Raw genomic sequence first — 21,513 nt, 5'->3', positions numbered from 1 at the left:
TGTGGACGATCAATGTTTAAAATCCACAAGGTGTGAACTCAGTCTATGGGCTTTTTTCATATGGTCATTATCGTGTTCCATAAAAAGAAATAAAGGAAGAAAATATTTTGCAATGGAACAATTTGGCTAATTTTTCTCTCCTACAGCCCTGAAGAGTGACTTCATGGTGGAACCGATTTATCTTATGTGCATCTTGGCTGGAACAAATGTTAATGCTCATCTCTTGACTACAAATGTGATCCACAGACTTGGGATCTTCAGAGTCTGGGGTAGAGCATGGTCTGTTGTCTTATACGCACATCCATACCCCCTGACCTGAACGTCATTGTCACGTCGGCATATGGGAGGCTATTGAGTTTAGCCAGGGAGACTGCGGCCAGTCCATCCATTGTGGTCCGTACATGGACTCTAGTTTCCTGAATGTGTGAATGAGGCTTTATGTGTAGACTTTTTTTTTTTTTTTATTTACTTGCTCCAGTTTGATTGATCGCTTAATGTGTACAGTGATTAACAGTAAACAATTTAATTCTCACACAGGTACCTTGATGCTTTAAAGTCCAAGGCTCCATCCCCCTTAGTATCCAGTAGAAAATCCCAGTGTATATCATGCCACCATACAATCCCAGAAATCCATTGCAGGAAGGTCTAATGTTCCTTACGCTATATAGCTCTTTCCATACCCAGGAATTTTTTAAGTTTTCTTCATATTCTGTGACATGAAGCCCTAGAAACCCAAAAGGAAAAAAATGCATTAACTCTATATGAACTTTTCACAACAATTCTGTAAACATCTAAATGAGACATCATTCACTGCAGCTGGAAAAATCAGCTTTCATGGGAAGGAAGAAAGCATTCTTAAGATTGTTCACAACTTGTAGAAAACGTTTAATACATCATACAACGTGTTACATACCATGGGAACTTGACTGAAGGTTTTCATCTGTTAGCTGCTTGTAGATGGATTCTGCTGCCAACATGCCACTTTTCATTGCTGTGTGAGTCCCTTTAATCTTAGGTACATTCAAAAAGCCAGGGCTGCATCCCACCAAAAGCCCCCCAGGGAATGCGAGCTTTGGCAAGGACTGAAAATAATGGACAATTTTACTAGTAGAATGAAGCTTACTGATGCTAAAGAATAAGGAAATTCTCAGATTGTTTCAAGATCAGAGGAATGTTTATAGATTCAGATTATCGAGAGCAGCGTTTCCCAAACTCTAGTCATCATGGGGCCCCCCACAGTTCTAATTCTGAGGATTTCCTTAGTATTGCATAGGTGAGAGAACCTGTGGCATTTTCTGATGTGATGATAAATATTCACTAGAGCAATACTTCGGAGATCCTGAAAACATGATCTGTCAGGGCGTTGGAGGTTGAAAAATAATGATTTAGAAACAAAATTGTGGATAAATTATAAAACTAAGCGCAAATACATGATACAGTTAAATAAAATGGTGCAAGGGGTACAATACCTGAAAGCCACCTTCATTCAGAGCACGTGCTCCATAAGCAATTCGTTCTCCGCCTTCCAGAGTCGGGGACACAGTGGGATGATGTTTCCACCTCTGGAACTCTCTGAATGGGTTAATGTATGGATTCTGATAATCTAAACCAACCTGTAATGAAGTTTACAACCAAATAAATCTATGTACAAAGTCCTTTGTAAATGCAGAGAGAATGTTTCAGATGGGTGCCATGGTCAGGGTGGTCAATCTGGTGGCATCTCAACTCCAGCCATGCTTTACACTTACCACAAAACCAAGAGCCACAAGTGGTTCTCCCTCATTGAGGTGATAGAGGAATGATCCACCATATGTGTGTCTATCCAAAGGCCAGCCGACAGTGTGTTCTACAAGACCTGGCTGCCATTTCTTCTCATCAATAAGCCATAGCTGAATATAGACAAAAAAGGGACCCAACATTAACCCATCCAGCTTCAGTGAAATATGATATGAAACAAAACATGAATGCAATGAAATAAAAAAAAAGACACAGAATGGAGAAATCAATGTCATGCTTACAAAGAAACCCCCCTCTGGGTTTATGCAGTGCTGTTTATTAGACATGCAATGCATTCACTAGTCCTTAGATTATTGCCTTTTACAGTACAGTAAAAGATGTGATCATGTAGAGCAGACACCCCACATCCATACCTCCTTTAGTCCAATTCCATAGGTTTGGGGTTCGCAGTTCTCTCTAAGATTAAATGTCTTGTACAACTGTTTGGCAAGGTGTCCGTGACAGCCCTCTCCAAAAATGGTCACCTTGGCATGCAGTTCCAGGCCGCGTTCAAAAGTGGACTATGGGAACAAATAATTAACAAACGTGACAAAACTTATTATTACATATTTGGATATCATGTAGTCATTAACAAAAGCAACAAGAGCATTTGTTACCTTCAAACAGTTTGTCTGGTCTTGATAAAAGTCTTAAGTCCATCTATGTGACTGCAGATGTCTGAATCCTGGAAGCATGCAGTGCGCACAATCTCAGGATTCACCCATATTGCCAGTGAGAGTTGGCGGTCATCTGATAGCAAGTATGTGATTTGCATACAAGTGGCCACATGCAGACTAGTTGTGCTCCGCTTCTCTCAATTCGCTCGTATAGAAAACAGGTCAGGTATGTCTAGTCGGAATGTGTGCAAATGGCGTGACCGCCCACTGTCACCCAACCAATACTAGTAAATTCTGACAGAATGCAAACCGCAGGATTCAGAAGTCTGCACATCTTATTTAAACATTAATCAAAATCACACTTAGAAAGTTTTAGGGTCACCCTCTGCGAAGATACAGATTGCAACATGCATATTTTCCCCAATGAACATAATCCTTGGCTTGTTTCCATCTCTAAAATGTGAGTGCCATCGATCAGTGATTATCAAACCAGTGTCAAACAAAAGGAAACTTCCAAAGGTCTGTTTTTCCCTTTTTTTTTTTCTCAGGAAGTTTCAGTTACGACCAGGAGATTTACCAACTTTTCCAGAAGTCTGGGTAGTCACCCATTTTTCCGATCGAGTTGGCACATATAACCAAGCTCAATAACATTTTTGTTTTGTTATTTCTTTACTACAAAAACGGTGTTCAAATACATAAAAAAAAAATTTGTTTCCAAGGTTACCTTCGGAGAGCCATCTTTGTGAATGCCAACATCATTTGTTGCTATTCCTTTAACACTGCCATCTTCATGGAAAAGCACCTGGAGAGATACATTTGTGTATATGATCTAGAGACTTGCCCAATAGGAAGCTTTGACCATAAGAAATACTCTGGGACAAGGAGCATAGAATAGAAATATAAGGTGTATTAAATTCCACAACCTGCCCTCCCACCAAAAAAATGCTTCTACCTCTGCTGCAGCATATCCAGGGTAGATTTCAACTCCAAGAGCTTCTGCCTGCTCACCAAGCCAGCTGATAAGGTGGCCAAGCCTTACAATGTAGTTGCCATGATTATTCATTGGAAGTCCTAAATGTATAAAGCAAAGATCAGACACTGCCCAATGTTATGCTGCATAAGTAGCATATACCAATGATACAAAGGATAGACTGTGTGAATGTGTGCCCATAATATACATTCTTACTTTCTAATAAAGTAATAGACTATAGGACAACTATAGGAAATGTAAGATAATAAGAATTTGTAAACTTAAATGTTAATAAATAATGACACCAAAGTAATATAATGTTATAGAAAAAAATCAAATAGAAAAATTGTTTTCTCTGCAGCAGTACAAGCCATTTAAAGCATCCTGGTAAATTCCACAATTGTTGCTTTGAGTTTTTAAAGGGATATTTCCCTAAAAAGGTGAATCTCTCACCCCATTGTTGGCCTATAAGCTGCGGCCACTGCCATCAGGGGCTTATCTACTGTAATGCTGTAGATAAGTCCCCAATGTAACCTGAAAGAGAAGAAAAACAAGTTAGATTATACTCAACGGGGGGCGTTGGGTGTCGCGGTCCGTTCTGGTGGCGCTAACTCGTTTTTCTTATCTTTCAGGTTATATCGGGGGCTTATCTACAGCATTACAGAATGCTGTATACAAGCCCCTGATGGCGGTGGCCACATCTCATAGGGCAAAAGTGGGGTGACAGATTCCCTTTAAATCTAGGTGTTGCTCTAGCCTGTGTAGAAACAGTGTTTAATCCCGAAGCGTGTGTATCCAGACTAGTCCCGCATTGTTGTCACTTATCTACGTAGTTTGCTGGTATTGTAAGTGCAGGGAGAGTAGGGAGGAGAACAAGTGCCTCTTCTCCTCCTCTCTGCTCACTCTGACCTACAGACGTGATATTGCCAATTGCAGAATTCGTCTGCCAAGGGCCGCATCTGTAGAAGCTTGAGAATGAATGTTGTAATGTTTAACAAACGTGTGAAGGCTGGACCAAGTCGCAGCCTTGCAGACTTGCTGATGCCAAATGGCCCAGGAAGCTCCCACTGACCGAGTGGAGTCAGCCCCGCCGGGATAGGCTGACCTCTGACACGGTAAGCCTCTTGGATCGCTGAGTGGATCCACCTGGCTATTGTAGCTTTAGAAGCAGGTAGACCCTTTCTGTGTCCTTCCGGATGCACAAAAAGGGAATCCGATTTGCGGAAAGATGCTGTTCTGGAAATGTATTTCCTGAGTGCCCTCACCAAATCCAATGTGTGGAGAGCTTTCTCAGTACGATGGGCCGGAGCTGGGCAGAACGAGGACAAAACTATGTCCTCATTCAGGTGAAAAGAAGAAACGACTTTAGGCAAGAAGGACAGAGATGTCCTCAACACCACCTTGTCCTGGTGGAAAACCAGAAATGGAGGTTTGCAAGACAAAGCTGCCAATTCTGAGACCCGCCTGATGGATGTTACTGCCACATGGAAAGCAACTTTCCAAGACAGAAGAGTAAGTGATGCGTCCTGCAGGGGTTCGAAGGGGGCCTCTTGTAAGGGACCTAGCACCAAATTCAGGTCCCAAGGCTCCAGTGGCATCTTATAGGGAGGGACGAGATGCGACACTCCCTGTATGAAGGTCTTAACCTGCGGTTTGGAAGCTATCCTCTGCTGGAACAGGACGGATAGGACTGAGATTTGGCATTTGAGAGTAGCCAGTGCTATGCCTGAGTCAAATCCTCCTTGGAGAAACTCCAAAATGGAAGGGATAAAAAAAAACAAGTGGGGAACATCCACGAGTTTTGCAACAAGAGAAAAAGGTCTTCCAGATGCGATGGTAAATGCGCATGGATGTAGGTTTCTGAGCGTTGATCATAGTGGAAGCTACTTGTGGCGAGAAACTGGCCTGGGCGAGGATCCAGGATTCAATGGTCAGGCCGTTAAACTCAGAACTCTCAAGTTCTGGCAGTAAATCGGCCCTTGAGAAAGAATATCTGGGCGGTCTAGTCGGCGACTAGTTGCACTAGTTCCACAGACCACGCTCGGCGTGGCCAGTCTGGTGCGACGAGAATCACCGGGATTCCTTCCGCTTGATCTTCCGGATGACCCTTGGAATTAGTGGAAGCGGCGGAAAAACAGTAAGGGAGGCGAAACTGATGCCACGGAAGCACCAGGGCATCCAATCCGATGGCTAATGAGTTGTGGGACCGAGCTACGAATGCCGGAACTTTGGCGTTTAGCCTGGAGGCCTTGAGGTCCACATCCGGTGTTCCCCAGCGCTGACAAATCTGTCAAAAAACTTCCAGATGAAGGGACCACTCTCCCGAGGCCAGACCCTGACGGCTGAGAAAATCTGCCGCCCAGTTCTCTACTCCCGGAATGTAAACTGCAGAGATGACTGAATGGTTTGTCTCGGCCCACTTAAGAATGTGTGCCACCTCGAGCATCACTCTTCTGCTTCGTGTGCCCCCCTGACGATTGATGTACGCCACAGCGGATCCGAATGGGACTGGCCAGAAGTTGATGGAATCGCTGAAGGTCCAGCCTGATTGTCCGAATCTCGAGGATATTGATCGGCAGGCGTGATTCCTGAATGGACCAGCGTCCCTGAGCTGTGTGGTGACGGAAGATCGCTCCCCAACCTAGAAGACTGGCATCGGTGGTCACCACCAGCCAGTGAACTGGAAGAAAGGACTTTCCCTGACTCAATGAGGATGTTTATGTCCACCACTTGAGACCGCCTGATCTGGGGGTGGGGGGGGGCGACAGGCGAAAACGGCAGTCTAGAGAGGCCAGATTTCTGTCCCAAGCTGACAGAAATGCTTGCTGTAGAGGAAGGAGATGCATTTGAGCAAACGGTACTGCCTCGATCGTTGCTACCATCCTCCCCAGGACCTGCGTGCCAAACTGCAGGGAGAGGGGGCAGGCAAGAGAATACTTCCAGGCTCCCCCGAACCAGCGCCGAGATTATTTCTGGAGAGAGAATTACCAACCCACGGGAAGGGTCCATGATCATCCCCAAAAAGGAGATTTGCTGGGATGGGGCTGGAGAGGACTTGCCTAGCTCCAGTAGCCAACCTCAGCGAGTGAGTGTCTACAGTGATGCTGACACTCTCTGCACAGGCCTGAAGGAACAATCCCTTGATGAGGAGGTAGTCTAGGTAGGGCAGAATCACCATGCCCCAAGAGTGCAGAATGGACATGACGGCTGCCATGACTTTGGTGAACATTCTGGGGTCAGTGACGAGACCAAAAGGGCAAGGCCATGAACTGAAATTGCTTGTCTCCGATCGCAAAGCGCAGAAATCTTAGGTGACCTGTGAAGATTGAAATGTGAAGATATGTGTCCTTGATGTCAACTGACGCGAGGTATTCCTCTTTTTCTAGCGAAGTGATAACAGAACGGAGAGATTCCATTCTGAAATGATGCACTTTGACAAACTTGTTCAACAGTTCTAGGTCTAGGATGGGACGCATTGTTCCGCCCTTCTTTGGGACCACAAACAGGTTTGAGTAAAACCCCTTTAACCTTTCTGTGCGAGGGACCGGGACAATGACTCCATTGTTGCGGAGAGGGTATATGGCCTGATAAAATGGGGTTGCATGCGCCTCCGTCTTTGGAGAAGAGACCGGAAGAAGCGTGCTGGCGGGAAGGATGCAAATTCTATTTTGTATTCGGAGGACACCAGATCTCTGACCCATTGGTTGTGAATGACTGCCAGCCAGGCCTGATGAAAAAAAGAGTAGACGGCCGCCTACCCTGTCAGTGTCCTCCGGATACTGCAATGAGTCACTGAGCAGAGAACTTGCGGGAAGAGGTACCCTTGGGTCCGGACAGGGAGGGTCTGTTTTTACAGGAATGAGAGGGCTTGAATGAAGGTTTTGGATCCCTGTCCCTGCGCGGGTGGCGGGCTGAGCTAGAGGAAGTTTTACGGATGACCAGCTTGCGGTACTGCAAAAATGCTGGAAGCGAACCTGATGTGGGTTCCGAAAGGTCCGACTAGGTCTTTGCTGAGGGAGGAATTTGCCCTTTCCTCCAGTAGATAAGTTGGTCAAGTTTATCTCCGAGCAAACATCCGCTCTGATAGGGCAGGGAAGTTAAGGATTTCTTGGAAGCGGAGTCTGCTCTCACTGCTCCACTCTCGGAGCCATAGGGCTCTCTTAATGATAATTACTTTGAGCCTTTTTTAATGCAGTCCTTTTTTCAATATGATATTTGATGTATTGAGGCACTCATACCTCTGCATGCTTTAAACAATTCTAATTGATTTCATTATTTGTTGGCTGTACCCAATATTTTGAGCTTTATTTGCAGTTTTTTTTACGACAGGCTGTGGATTTTATGGAGGCACTTGTACCTTTGCCCACTTTTACGGTCAAAACTGATTGCATTACATATAGGATTTACTGTATATCAATTACCTTATATTGATTTGACAATAATTATTGTTGATTTCCATTTGAATTTTGTGAATAGTCCTGGTGTACATTATTCTTATAATGATTTAATTACACACACACATAGAGATCGAGATAGAGATATATATATATATATATATATATATATATATATATATATATATATATATATATATATATATCAGGCTGTATCATTCCCATATTTGTGTGAGGCACCTTGTATATAAACTCTCTTAATTGATTGTGATTTTTTTTTAATTCAATTAATATGTTGGTTCTTTTATGTATGCCTTGGACATGATGTCACTTTCTTGGTGTGCGTCGGTTGATGTTTACCCGCTCTGATAGGGCAGTGAAGTTAAGGATTTCTTGGAAGCGGAGTCTGCTCGCCACTTTCGGAGCCATAGGGCTCTCTCCTAATAGTAATGGCGTTTGCAGCTGCAAGCGCGCCGCAGTTAGCCACATCTAGGGAGGCATGTACCACATAATCACTGGCCTGGGCATTCTGGTAAACAAGACTGACTGCCTCAAGAGGTAGGTTATTGTCTTGACTGGTCTTAGCTAGAGCCTCTGCCCAGGCCACCATAGCTCTGGCCAGCGAAGTGGCGGCGAAGGAAGGGAAGAGTCCTGCTCCGGCAGCCTCAAAGACTGACCAAGCAAGATTTTTAATCTGTCGATCATTGGGGTTTTTAATGGACGACCCATCATACAAAGATAGGAGGGTTTTGGAAGCGAGCCGTGATATGGGTGGATCCACTGCAGGGGACTCCGTCCACTCCTTTCTTAGGGTAGGTGCAAAGGGGTACCGTGATTCCAGCAGCTTTTGCCCTGTGAATCGCTTGTCCGGGCGTCTTCTATGCCTCTGATCTATGTCCGTAAACTCAGAGTGGTTAGCAAAAACCCTGTGAGGATGTTTGGTCCTTTTGAAGGACACAGTGTGATCCGGACTAGTTCCAGGTTCGTCTACTCTCAGAGCCTTATTGACCGCTTCAATGAGAGAATCTAGAGACTCCTGGTACTCTAGTGAGTCCGGGTCTACGGCCACACCTGACTCATATTCTGAGTCGTGTTCGCTGCAAATCCTTGGTGAGTGGGAGCGGGAAACAGAGCCTGCGGATGCCAAGGCACCAGAGTGCCCGGGGAACGAGTCATGGGAACGTTTACTAGAAGATTGCACGTCTTCTGCTGCAGTCCAGCCCCTGTCTGAGGAAGACTCTCGCATGGCTGAAGGGCCTTCTACAGAGGGTAAACTGATGCCCTTGCTTGAGGAGGAATCACGGAAGGATTCTATAGCTTTAGCCAGGGAGGCCATGGACTGTGCCAAAGATGTGGCCCACTCGGGTGGATAAGGCCCACAAGGGTCGGCATTAGCAGGGTTCAGGATAGAGCCAGCAGAGGGTGTATACTGCGGAGGAGTTAATCTTGTTGTATATTTACTTAGTGTCCTCCTAGATGCAGCAGCATAACACCCATGGTCCTGTGACTCCCAATGAAGCGAAGGAGAAAATATAGATTTTGTTCTACGATTTTGATTTAGTGGATAAACAGTGGTGATTATAATATAACAACACTATGAACTGTGACTCAATATACATCTTTATTTAGATGTATGATATATTATATTAACATATAATACACTAATAAAAGTTAATTTTTATTTACATTTTCCTCCCCTTTCCCGCCTTGTGTTTACCTGCACCCAGAGACTTGTATGGGTGAGTGTGATCTGATTTTCTGCAGCAACTCGCAGCATGCCGAACAGCACTGCCCCACAGAATAACATTCGTCCAAGCGCTACCCGATAAAACTTTGGATAGTACTAGTCCAATGTATACGGTCATATGAGTGAGCCCTATGGCTGACGTTGACCGGGATTAAGAGCCGACGGCGTGCTCTAGCAATCCTGGTCAGCCTCAGTGCAGTGCTTACAATCTCAATAGGAAAAAGCTTGTAAGCTCTGCATGTCCAGCAATGGTGGCCAGTCCCTTTAGCCACGGGCAGTACACAATTATTTAACAATAAAAAAAGCACAGCTGGTTGAAGAACAGGGAAAATTTTAATAAAATGTGGTTTTCAGAGTAGTGTTTTTAGTAAGACTATGCTAATTCATACAGCTGAGAAAATGGAAATAACCCTTTAAAAGGTTTCCAGGCAGCAAATTAATATTCATAAAGGCCCCTAAATAGTAAGTTGTATAACTTACTAACAGTCCTATTACTCCAGGTGCCTCCATCCTCTTGTAATTACTAGTTGGAAATAATTTCTGAATATTGGATATATAGTTTTCCCACTGACTCCCTAAAGGCCACCTCATTTGCATTTATCTAGCCACACCTGAGTTTTCACGCTGTGTATGATAACTAAACCACCGCAGCCTTTGTGGACTTTGCTCGGCCATAAGTTTACACAGGCTTGCTATTTAAGGCGCGACTCGGAAAATCATAAATTCGTGACAAAATGTGGAACAAATCTGTTTCCTGCAGGACATGTAAAATACTTACCGGGAAGAATAGGGACGGGTATTCTGTGTTTTTCTGTCAGAATTCCAAACTTATCGCCGGTCACCTGTGTGTGTAGCGGGGCCTGAGAGAAGAAGTGTTTCAGGAGTTTAGTAATCACACACAGGAATATATAGATGTCAATCCACCATGGACCTCAAAGCCATCCCCAACCATGTGAGGACACATGACATTAAACACGGCAAGGCAAGACGACCATTACAGGTCTGCCACTAAAGCTTGGTTCAGTCGCTTCAGGGTAAAATACGATCAAAATGGCGGCCACCACAACGGAGCCCGATAGTATCTGTCGTATGATGGATCTGGCAGAGCATTTAGGTTTCCATTATTAACAGAAGACACAATAGTGATGTGAACAGAGTCTGACATGGGTGATGTATGGAGATGCAGCGTTATTCCACCCCTCGTACCTATGTTACCCGCCACCGGACGGTCGCCTTTTGCTCATCTCCAGAATACCTCTAGATATACACTCTTCACATCATCTTGTCTCATCTCAGACACCTACACTGGTCTTGACATGCCTGTCTATATATTATATAGTTCCTTCTAATCATATTCCAACATTACTGTTTTGGTGGTCTGATGACATTATTTGTGTTCCTTATCACTATACAGTATATTTCTATATTCTGTATGTTACTTATTCTTCAAGAAAATAAAGAATTCATAAAAATAATGGCCTGGCAGCTTTTTTTTAAATTCTTATTGTTAATAAATTGTATACCTGATAACTTTCTATTATAAAAAAAACAAAACAAAAAAAAAAACACAAATTGCTTAAGTTTGGTATTTAATTAATTTTTATGCAGCCATGACACTTGTATACAGCAAGTTCAGCAGACATGGGGCATAATAGACTAAGGTCGATCTCTGACCCCATTTCCTTTTTGGGTCCAACACAGTTCCGGCATGCGGCGTGTGTAGCTGGAAGGGCTACCTCACTCACCGGACCTCACTTACTCCTCTCTGCTCCGTCACTGGTCTCACATTTGTATCACAGAGCAATCACAGTCAAAATGGTGCTGCACTCCGATTCCAAATGTTAGCCTCACCCCTCCTTTGGTAACCCAAAGGGCACAAGAACACTGTTTCTGCCCACCTAAGTTACTATGGCCTTTTTGCAACTGTGTGCAGCTGCTCCTGTTAGAGTTTCAAATTGGAAAATACAAAAATCATAGTTTTAATTTTTCATATTTTCAAACACTGTAAAATAGTAACAAAAAAATACATCTAGCTTTCATTTATATATTTTTGTTTTTACACATTCCATTTGTGGTTGGAAAAACATTCTGCTTGAAGGTACCGGTACGTACAATGTTTTTATCATTTCTTACTGCAGTTTTGGCAAAGTTGCTGCAATCGAAACAACATAGCTCTAACATTTCAATCCATTTCTCTTTGTGGCTTTTATAGCATTTACAGAGTTAATTAGTTTTATATTGTGATGCATTGATGCAGCAATACCAAATATGCTTATATCTTTATTTTAACGAGAGTGGTGAATGGGGGGGGGAGCAAGCTGAATATTTGTATTTTTTTTATGCTTCATGAACTTGAACCTGCGATCGCACTATCATAGCTATGTCACAGAGATGCACAGTGGCATTAACGGCAGTGACCAGAGTTCAGCTCCGCCCGCTGCTGTTACAGGCACATGTTGGCTGTTTAGCACAGGAGGCATCTGCCAGGAATGGAGAGTACTCCACTCCAAACATCAGGCTTTACAATGGACATACCATTGCCGTCAATGTCAGGAAGGAGCTAATACTGTTGGTGACCGATGAGGTACACTGCATCACCAATCTCCTTTTAAGAGAGCACTTTATTACATACCAGGATTCCTGTCTGGTCCAGTTAGTAATTTCTCTTCCGCACATGATGCAGAATTCTACCAACAACATGTACTCCCTTGCTTAATAAAATATGCCCTTTTCTCTTCTTTGAGTGAGCCCTCTTGATTTCCCAGTGTTGGATGTGGCTGATAAAAGTGCAGAGTTCTCTGTGTAATCTCATGTCAATGGCACCCACTATATCTACATACCCCTCGCTCCTTCCAGTCTGGGAACAGTTCCTCCAGGGCTCTTGGCTCCAGACAAGCACCAGATAGGGTGTGAGCCCCGATTTGGGCTGACTTTTCCACTAAGCAAACACGCAGCTCTTTACCAGTCTCAGCCACGAGCTGCTTTAACCGTATGGCTGTAGAGAGACCGGCAGGGCCGCCTCCAACTACCACCACGTCAGCCTCCTCTGCAAACCTCTCCATGCCGACACCTGTAATGGCAGAAAGGAAGTCAAAGTCATGGGCATAAAACACTTTGTAATGGAATCTAGAGGCAAAAAAAAATAAAAAAAATTAAAAACTTTAAACTATATAATTATTCAGGGATGTTTCCCGCAGAATGAATAAAAATTAAATAAATCTAATAGTTACACACTACACATAAACGGATAAGATTGCTGCAAGGGACCTGCTGTGGGTTGGATTGACACAAAGACAGATAGGTAGATTCACCACAAAGTATTTCATATGCTGGTCTTAAAGGGAATCTGTCAGTAGGATCGACCTTCCTAAGTCGTCTATATGGGCATGTAGGTCATAGAAAATTCAATAATATCATACCTTGATATCTGCAATCTGAGGTTTTATTCCAAATAAAATCTACATTTTTTCTTAATGTGTAAATGAATTGTTAACATCTATGGGCCGGACACTCATCTACATGAGAATCTGCCTCCCAGAATTTATTGTAAATGAAAGAAGGCATTACCAGTGTGAGACATGTAATGACTGACAGTCTGCTTTCCTGATCTACATGTCTCACACTGGTAACGCCCCCTTTTATTTAAAATAATCTCCGGAGGCAGATTCTCAGGGACTATCATTTTATTCAATATAGGAGGCTTAGGAGGGGTGACCCTACTGACAGATGCCTCTTAGAGCAAAATAAAATGGAGTGCCACCCCAAATTCACTAGGAGGCTCACAGGGAAGTTTGTAAAAGCTTAAATGTACTAAATAGGATAGTTAGTTCCAAAACACAACAATCTTTGCCAATAATTTTATTTATATAGTGCTACATATTCCGCAGCACTTAATTAAGGGGACATGTACAGACAATAAAACAATACAAAGTAGCGCCTAGATCATCAGTTAGAGGAGGAGTGAGGGCCCGGCTCGCAAGCTTGCAATCTATAAGGAAATAGGTGAACACAATAAGTAGTAGGTGCTTGTTATGTACGGTAAAGCCATCATTATAATAAGGGTTTTCATATAAAGCTGCATGATCCGTTCATCAGCCAGTATCTGTCTAAGTGCAGTTACCAGGTGCGATTGGGTGCATGGAGGTTGTTGAGACAGATTAATCAGAGGGAGCAGAAATTTTGATTAACATTTAGAAGGAGGGAACAGGGAAGAGTTAGGTTAGCGAGTCGAGGTTAAAGGCCTGTATAAACAGATGTGTTTGTAAAGCACGCTTAAAAACATGGGGCTAGATGGTAGTCAGATCTTTGGGGTAGTGCATTCCAGATAATTGGCGCAGCGCAAGAAAAGTCTTGGAGATGGAGGTACAAGATTTGGATTATGGAGGAGGTTAGTCCTGAGTCAGTTGCAGAATGGAGGGCACTGGTAGGTTGATAGAAAAAGATGAGGGAGGAAATATAGGGTGGTGCAGAACTGTGGAGAGCTTTGTGTGAGAGATAAGTTTGTATTGTGTTCTGTAGCAAATGGGTAACCAGTGCAGTGACTGGCACAGGGTAGAGGAATCGGTGAAGGGCGACCGATCAGTTAATCGGTACAGTAGTCTAAATGAGAATGAATAAGAGTGACAGTAAGAGCTTTTACAGTTTCAAAGGTTTGACATGGTCGGATTCTGGAGATGTTTTTAATATGCAGGTAACATGAGTTAGTGAGTGATTGGACATATATATATATATATATATATATATATATATATATATATATATGAATGTATGTGTTTATCAGCCCCACCCAATCACTAAGCATCTTTCATTTCACCAGAGCTGTTTAAAAGAAGCTGAACTGTGATTGGTTGCTATGAACAACAGTTTTCCCACTCTACAACACCTCAGCAGACACTGACCGGGTGGGAGAAATCTAGCATCCCCCGGGAACATAAGCTCCCAGCCACTGTCTGACCCCCAGAAAGGAGCAGAGCGCACATGACAGAAATCAATCACCCCCTCCCGTGCCCATATACCTGAGGCACCCCAGGAGTCCGGTTGCCACAGTGGCATTGCCTCCCTCACAGGGGGTAATGTCATGCATGGAAGCAATGAGAGGTCCCCTGACCAGGTAGAACCAGCATCCAACACTTGTTTTAACTCCAGCCCAAAAGGGGCGGAACTTGAGGGAGTGACAGTTGGTGGGAGGAATTAGTGCTGGGGTAGGGAGATTGATTGACTGACTCTTTCCAGAACAGTCAGAGGGGAGTGAGAGGAGGGAGGGCTGACAGTCTGACTAGAGTTGGCGAGGAAAGGAGAAATTTGTGGAATCTGGGGAGTGGAGCTGATAGAAAGATCACCCTGGAGCTGAGCACTGGAAAGTGGACGCAGGAGTCCGTGGCTGCGCGGGTAAAGCGAGCCCGACAGCTAAATCCGGAGGGCAGGGGACTACAGGCCTTCTGGCCCCATAAAACACTCGGTGGCACAGCAGCATAAGAGAGCCCGGAGCTGCCACGAAGGAGCGACACCTGTAAAAAAGGCTCAAGCTGCCTGACATACGGGCAAGTGCTTAAATAAAAGCAGGAAGAGAGGCCCATTCACAGCCTTAGGCAGCAAGGACCTCAGAGGACAGCACAGAAGGGAGGCCTCCATATCTAACTGGCTCAGTGGATCCTGAACTGCTTCCAGGCTAACCGGATCTCCCTAACCATGTGTGATCCCCTGGTCTGCACCCCGGACTATCAAGTAAAGGTAAAAGGAAAATTGCAACCCTACTGTGTCCTCAGCTTTATTACTGCATCATCTACTCTGCATTACAACCGTCACCACCATTTTAAATAAAACATACAACTGTCCTGGGGCCTAGCTCTACCTGTGGAGAGCTGTAACAACTATGCTGCATTACCAACTGCCCCAGTGGACCTGAACCGCAGCATCTGCCATCTTCTCATTGCCGAGTACCACAGGTGGCATCACTAATTAATCCCTCATAATAACTATTCCCTTCATCATTTGATTGCTTTCCCAGGGCCACGGACCGGGTCACTGCTGCCGTGACATCCCCTGAAGTAACAAAACCGGCCCAGTACCGAGTACCCCACAGCCCTGCGGGGTGCAGCATATCCATCACACATCCTCCATCCCATAGGCACATCTTCCCCCTTAAAGGGATCCCCCGTATGGAAGCGAGTGCAAATCCACTCTGCGTTTTGATACTGACCCCAGGCCTCTTTTAAAGGGATCTCCAGTATGGAAGTCAGGGCAAATCCATTCAGTGCTCTGGTTCTGACCCCAGGCTGACAGGATAATGTGGCATATTAGGGGTAGTAGTTCAGTGGCTCTGACGGGATGATGTGGGATATTAGTGGTAGTAGTCAGGTAGCTCTGGCTGACAGGATGATGTGGGATATTATAGTGCATGTTGCTATGTGAAGTGGGCGGGGCTACACACTATATATATTATTTGTTATAACTAAACGTAGTTAGTTACTATGCCCGGGCAACGCCGGGCTCTTCAGCTAGTAGAGAATAAAGGAAAGTTTTGTGTCAAATGTGACCACAAGACAGTGAAGGTGCCGCTGGGGAGTTACAGTTGAACCACCCAAGGTAGTTACAATATTGGGTATAGGTATGTTACTAATGGGCGGAAACATGAAAAGTTTAGTTTTGGAGAGATTCAGTTTCAGATAGAGGAAGGACATGATGTTAGAGACAGCAGACAGACAATCCCTGGTATTTTGCATTAAGGTAGAGGTGATGACAGGAGAAGAAGTTTATAATTGGGTGTCATCATCATAAAGAGGATACCGGAAACCAAATCTGCTTCATATATTCTGAGACCTCATCAGAGTTGCTGAGACTTGGCAACTCTGATGAGCGGTGTAGCTACAGATGTCACCGCGACTGTACTGCAACCATAGGGCACTCCTGGTCATGTCTCATGAGGGATGACACGGCTCAGTTACTGATGTCATCACCTGTGAGACATGACCAGAATGACGCTCCATAGGCTGCAGTACAGAATCAATGGACATCATGGGAATGCCATGGATTACGTCAGAGCTGCGGGGATTATTTTTAATAATAAATTGGTGAATGATGGAAAGTTTCTTGTTTTTCTTTATTTAGCTCTTTCTTTTTATGTCTTTCAGGTACCCATTTATGGAGTACGTTGGAAACCCTGGACTTTTTTTTCCCCAAGTAAATTGGTGAAAACAGGACTAGAGGTTTTAAAATAAAACGTGTTTTTTTCTTTTAACTTACTGGGTTAGTACTTGGCGTGTCTGATAGACGCCTCTCCATTATTAACTCCAGGGTTTGATGCCAGCTGACATTACACAGCTGACAAATCCAACTATAAACCATCACCCTGATTGCCACTGCACCAGGGCAAATCAGGAAGAGTCAGGGCCAAAGCCAGAACGTGATGCACCAATTCTGGGGTGACTCCAGACTTGTATTTTTAGGCTGGGAAGGGCCCAATAACCAGGGAACTTCCCTGCCTGATAATATAAGCCTGCAGATGTCTGCTTTACCTTGGCTGGTTATCAAAAATAGGGGGGGGGACCCCCAAGTCATATTTTTAATTACTTAATCTAAATAAGGCTAAACACCATTTAGTGCCACATGAAAGGCACTAAATGTGCAAGTTTATAGTATGTAGGAGAGTTGTGAAGTTATACGTCTACAGGGTTTCTTTATCTGTATAGAAGATTGCTTTATTAGTTTGTAAACTATGGTAACTTTAAATTACATAAAGAATTACAATATGTAAAAGATGATAAAAATGCATTGCATACTCATGTCATGTGGATGCTAGGTGAGGGAGGAAAAAAAAAATGCTCACTGGCATGACATAAGTTGAACAATAGGGATGCTATTCGTCCAACTTTTCAGGAACAACATTGGAATTATTTTTTATACGATAATGTGAGCGAGCCCTTATACAGCTTCAACAATTGTACAAGAAAGATGGCAGGTGTGAAAAGAACGGAGGAGTCACAGGGAGAAAGGTAAGGCAATGAAAAGAATTAGGTATATTAACAGACAGGAGTTCTAAGAAAAGTTTGTTGCTGACACAGCAGGTATTAGAATAGGAAATAGATATACCAGGCAAGAGACACACATGTGAATGTGATTCAGTGAATATGAAGGATATTGCAGACAGAAAACATACCAGCAAAGACAGGTACACATCTTGGCTTTTCCAATGGACAGCAAAAACACCAAAAACCCTTACAAAAAATGCTATGAAAATTGTTTTTTTTTTTTTTTATAGAATGTAAAGTGCTAAATGGGTAACTAATAAACTAGTTTGAACAAACCTAGTGTCTGCTAGGAGTGACCTAACCATAAAGGGTCCTGGGCTCTTCCCTGCTGAGTGATGGTGGTTTTCTGCCATACGGGACACCTCCAGTGCTAGCACAGAAGCCAATTACCTTCCCATCTTTTGTCCTTGTTGCGGGAATGGATGGTATAATGTGTGGTGATTTTGGGCACAGCGGATGAAGAGCATCTCTTGATGCAGAAAGCCGGCGCACACGTCTGCAGTGGTTTCAAGTAACGTAAGCAGTGATGTGCTACGGGGACACAAGAAGAGAACATTCAGTTTTAAACCATGACTTGGCTTTCGAGGACATGAAGAATCTTTGGGCTTACGCCTCTTTGCATTACCATAAATGTTACATTTTCTGTTGGATGTAGACGCATGGTCCATAACTTGGTGCTTTATTGGTGGCATGCCTTTATACATATCCATCAGTGTTTAATTGGAACCTGACAGGAGATCTGCACAGCCTAAACCATGGGAGGCAAGAAACAGAGACCGGCTGCGCGACTGCAACCCTGTAAGTTGCATCCTAAAAAGCTGCAGCTTTTCAGAGAACAAAAAACTTGGAGAAGCTGTCCAAACACCACGTTCCTCAAATGAGCAGCCTAAGGCAAGTCCATGGCAGCTTCTCTCCGCTCTACTGCAGGTGTCTTCTGATGTGTATATAGGGGGTAGCTTGGAGGATTCCCATTCAAAATAAAACACAACCTTTAATAATTCATTAAAACCTGAGACATCACATAAACACATAAACAGACATAATAGTGCTCGTTCATATCAGTGCTCATTTAAAAAATGGTTCGGTCTCACCATTACTCATGGACATAGACTCCCCGGCGTATTTTTCAGAGGTCCCCTGCCGGGTATTCGGGTCCATATAGCAGCAGAAGACAGCGTGTGGAAATGGAGGTTAAAGGGTTACAGGTCTGCAGGTTTCCCTATCCTCTCTGTCGTTCCCAGGTATTACTCCTGCCCTTACAAGGACAGGCCCCAAATGGACCCTATAGTGTCACCCCCAGTCAGAAGGGGTATTTGCTCCCTACGCGTTTCCTCCCCAATAACGGGGATTCATCAGGGGAGTTATACAAATAGATATAAGGGGGTTTAAATATATTTGTCCATAAAGAAAAAGAGAAGGCCCTGCAGTGGCTGCTTTTACGCTGTTCTATGGAAATCCCTTTACAATCCGAAAACACAATATTACTGATGTTAGTGAGAATCCGCGTCTGTGGTGGCAAACAGTGGCCATTTCTGCCAAACTGGAAGCAGTTTCCTTTTGTAGAGCGCAATTACAGCCACCATTAGGCACAGGTCCTCTTCTGTCACCACACGAACAGCCCCCGACATTAATGAGCAGAAACCAGACCACGATAAATGAGTAATTGCATTACTCGGCCTGATAAGAGTAGGACGTGCCAGCCTTGGGGAGTGTCAGCCTGGTCTGTTTATTAATTGTACAGATAATAGAACATGTATCTAAGCCAGATTATAAGTCAGTATCTACATGTCAGAGGCACATCATGGCCGCCTATCTACAGACGTCCTTCAGAAAGAAAAAAGGACAACTCCAACTGAGACACTGATACACAGTCTTCTTCAGACCGCTCTGGTTCCTCTATATAAAATGGGCTCTAAATTTTGGATGACCTCTTTTGTGTTCGATGTTGGTTGCCTTGGGCAGACAGAATAGTCTGTTCAGCCACGAACAAGCCTCCATAGCCCTCTCTTTAGGGCTCGGAGACCCCTGCTGTATTTTGCCTATTACATGGTGAGCAGAAGCTACTGATGGCCATGTCGGCAGCAAAGTTAGGGGGTCCACACTAGGGTGACCGGATCTCATATGGGGGGGAAAAACGTCAGAATCTTGTTCGTCTGGACCCCACAAAACGATTCCCCTTTCCAGATTTTGAGAGAGCCAAAATTTGAGCTCGATCAAACGACGTTAACCCGTGCCGCTCGTCGCTCAAAGTTTGAAAAAATCCAAATTGAGGTATTTTAAGATTTAGGTATTTTGCATAGTCTGTTAGACTATAAAGAATGTGACAACAACATTGCAGAAATAGCCCTGACCAAATTTTCGAACCATTTGTGGTATTTGAATGCAGAGTTGGTGGGATTATCGTTTTTTGATCCCACCATTACAGACAATGAAAAGTTGTTAATGGCTAATAAATTGCTCAGTAGCACAGATGAACCATCAGAGCACGCTAACCTACATGAGTTGATAATTTTACATAGTTATCTAATCTATTCTAGAGCTTTTGTTAAAGTAGTTTTTGAAACGTCAGAATATAATGCTCGGCATTTGCTTACAACTTGCAGGACATATTGCTTTTGTTCTTCATCTTTTGTCAGAAGGTCGTTAAAGTCGGTTACTTCCTACCTCTTTTAATTTTTCTTTCCTAACTTTTGGATTTACAACCCTAGCGTGCTCTGATGGTTCATCTGTGCTACTGAGCAATTTATTAGCCATTAACAACTTTTCATTGTCTGTAATGGTGGGATCAAAAAACGATAATCCCACCAACTCTGCATTCAAATACCACAAATGGTTCGAAAATTTGGTCAGGGCTATTTCTGCAATGTTGTTGTCACATTCTTTATAGTCTAACAGACTATGCAAGATACCTAAATCTTAAAATACCTCAATTTGGATTTTTTCAAACTTTGAGCGACGAGCGGCACGGGTTAACGTCGTTTGATCGAGCTCAAATTTTGTCTATCTCAATATCTGGAAAGGGGAATCGTTTTGTGGGGTCCAGACGGACAAAATTCCGACATCGATTTTTTGCGGTCACCCTAGTCCACACTGGAGCAAATACTCAAATCCCGAGGAAACTGACCCGTACGGTCGCTGTTATCCTTTGCAATGCATAGGGTGAAATCTAATCAAATTAGCTATTTTTAAAAGTTAGAAGTTCACAGCAGCAAAAAGTGCTGTAGATTTTACATGCAGAAAGTCTTCTCCAGATCAGTCCCAGATGGACGTACCCTTAAAGGAGTTGGCAAGATGAGGAGACGTTCCAGGAGTTCTACGATGGTGAGAAGTTATCAATAACATAGGCAATACCTTCCAAATCTCTGCAGGACAACTGCTCTGATCCCCACCAGCCCTGAGAAGAAGGCTCTGAATGGAGCGGAGATTGGACACGAGCTCCATCACTCCATTCATTCTCTATAGGACTGCTGGAGATAGCTGAGCCAATGTAGTTCTCTCTCAGTCCTGCACTTTTTGGAGTGGTGGTGTGTATGACCGACCTCTGCTCCATTCGGAAAGGACTCTGTACAGCCCTGGTCTCCAGATCATAGTTACATAATATATGTATATACATACACACATATCTATGTACAGTGGTGGTGACATACTACACACTTGTATCTATGTGCTGTGCTGGTGACATATACACATTATATATACATACATATCTGTGTATATATGTCACCAGCACATAGATACAGGGGTGTATAGATGTGTGTATATGTCACCAGCACAGCACATACAGTAGATATATGTGTCTGTGCCGTGCTGGTGAGATATACACACATTATATACATGTATCTACCGTGTGCAGTGCTGGAGACATACAGACATTATATACACACACACACACACACACACACACACATGTATCGTGCTGGTGTCACACATGTGTGTACTCACATTACATACATGTATCGTGCCTGTGACATACACGTGTGTA

General features: G+C 43.7%; 1 protein-coding gene across 2 annotated transcripts in view; it reads right to left on the bottom strand.

Moving 5' to 3' along the window:
- Nucleotides 1–21,513, bottom strand: part of ETFDH (electron transfer flavoprotein dehydrogenase) — a 34,711-nt gene that overhangs the window by 9,461 nt on the left and 3,737 nt on the right. The window contains exons 2-11 of one of the 2 annotated variants that reach the window (XM_073576634.1): nt 17,922–18,062; nt 12,345–12,574; nt 10,283–10,364; nt 3,346–3,464; nt 3,118–3,195; nt 2,151–2,297; nt 1,749–1,889; nt 1,470–1,613; nt 914–1,082; nt 542–724 (exon numbers count right to left, since the gene is read on the bottom strand). In XM_073576634.1, the coding sequence (XP_073432735.1) occupies nt 542–724; nt 914–1,082; nt 1,470–1,613; nt 1,749–1,889; nt 2,151–2,297; nt 3,118–3,195; nt 3,346–3,464; nt 10,283–10,364; nt 12,345–12,574; nt 17,922–18,062 (1,434 nt within the window). The remainder of the gene's footprint in view (nt 1–541; nt 725–913; nt 1,083–1,469; nt 1,614–1,748; nt 1,890–2,150; nt 2,298–3,117; nt 3,196–3,345; nt 3,465–10,282; nt 10,365–12,344; nt 12,575–17,921; nt 18,063–21,513) is intronic. The other variant, XM_073576637.1, reaches the window with a different exon arrangement.

Source organism: Dendrobates tinctorius, unplaced genomic scaffold, assembly GCF_039654945.1.
Source record: "Dendrobates tinctorius isolate UK_male_01 unplaced genomic scaffold, ASM3965494v1 ptg000008l, whole genome shotgun sequence".
NCBI classification, from domain to species: domain Eukaryota; kingdom Metazoa; phylum Chordata; class Amphibia; order Anura; family Dendrobatidae; genus Dendrobates; species Dendrobates tinctorius.
Note: the sequence above shows the minus strand (reverse complement) of the source record. Positions and strands in the feature narration are given on the sequence as shown.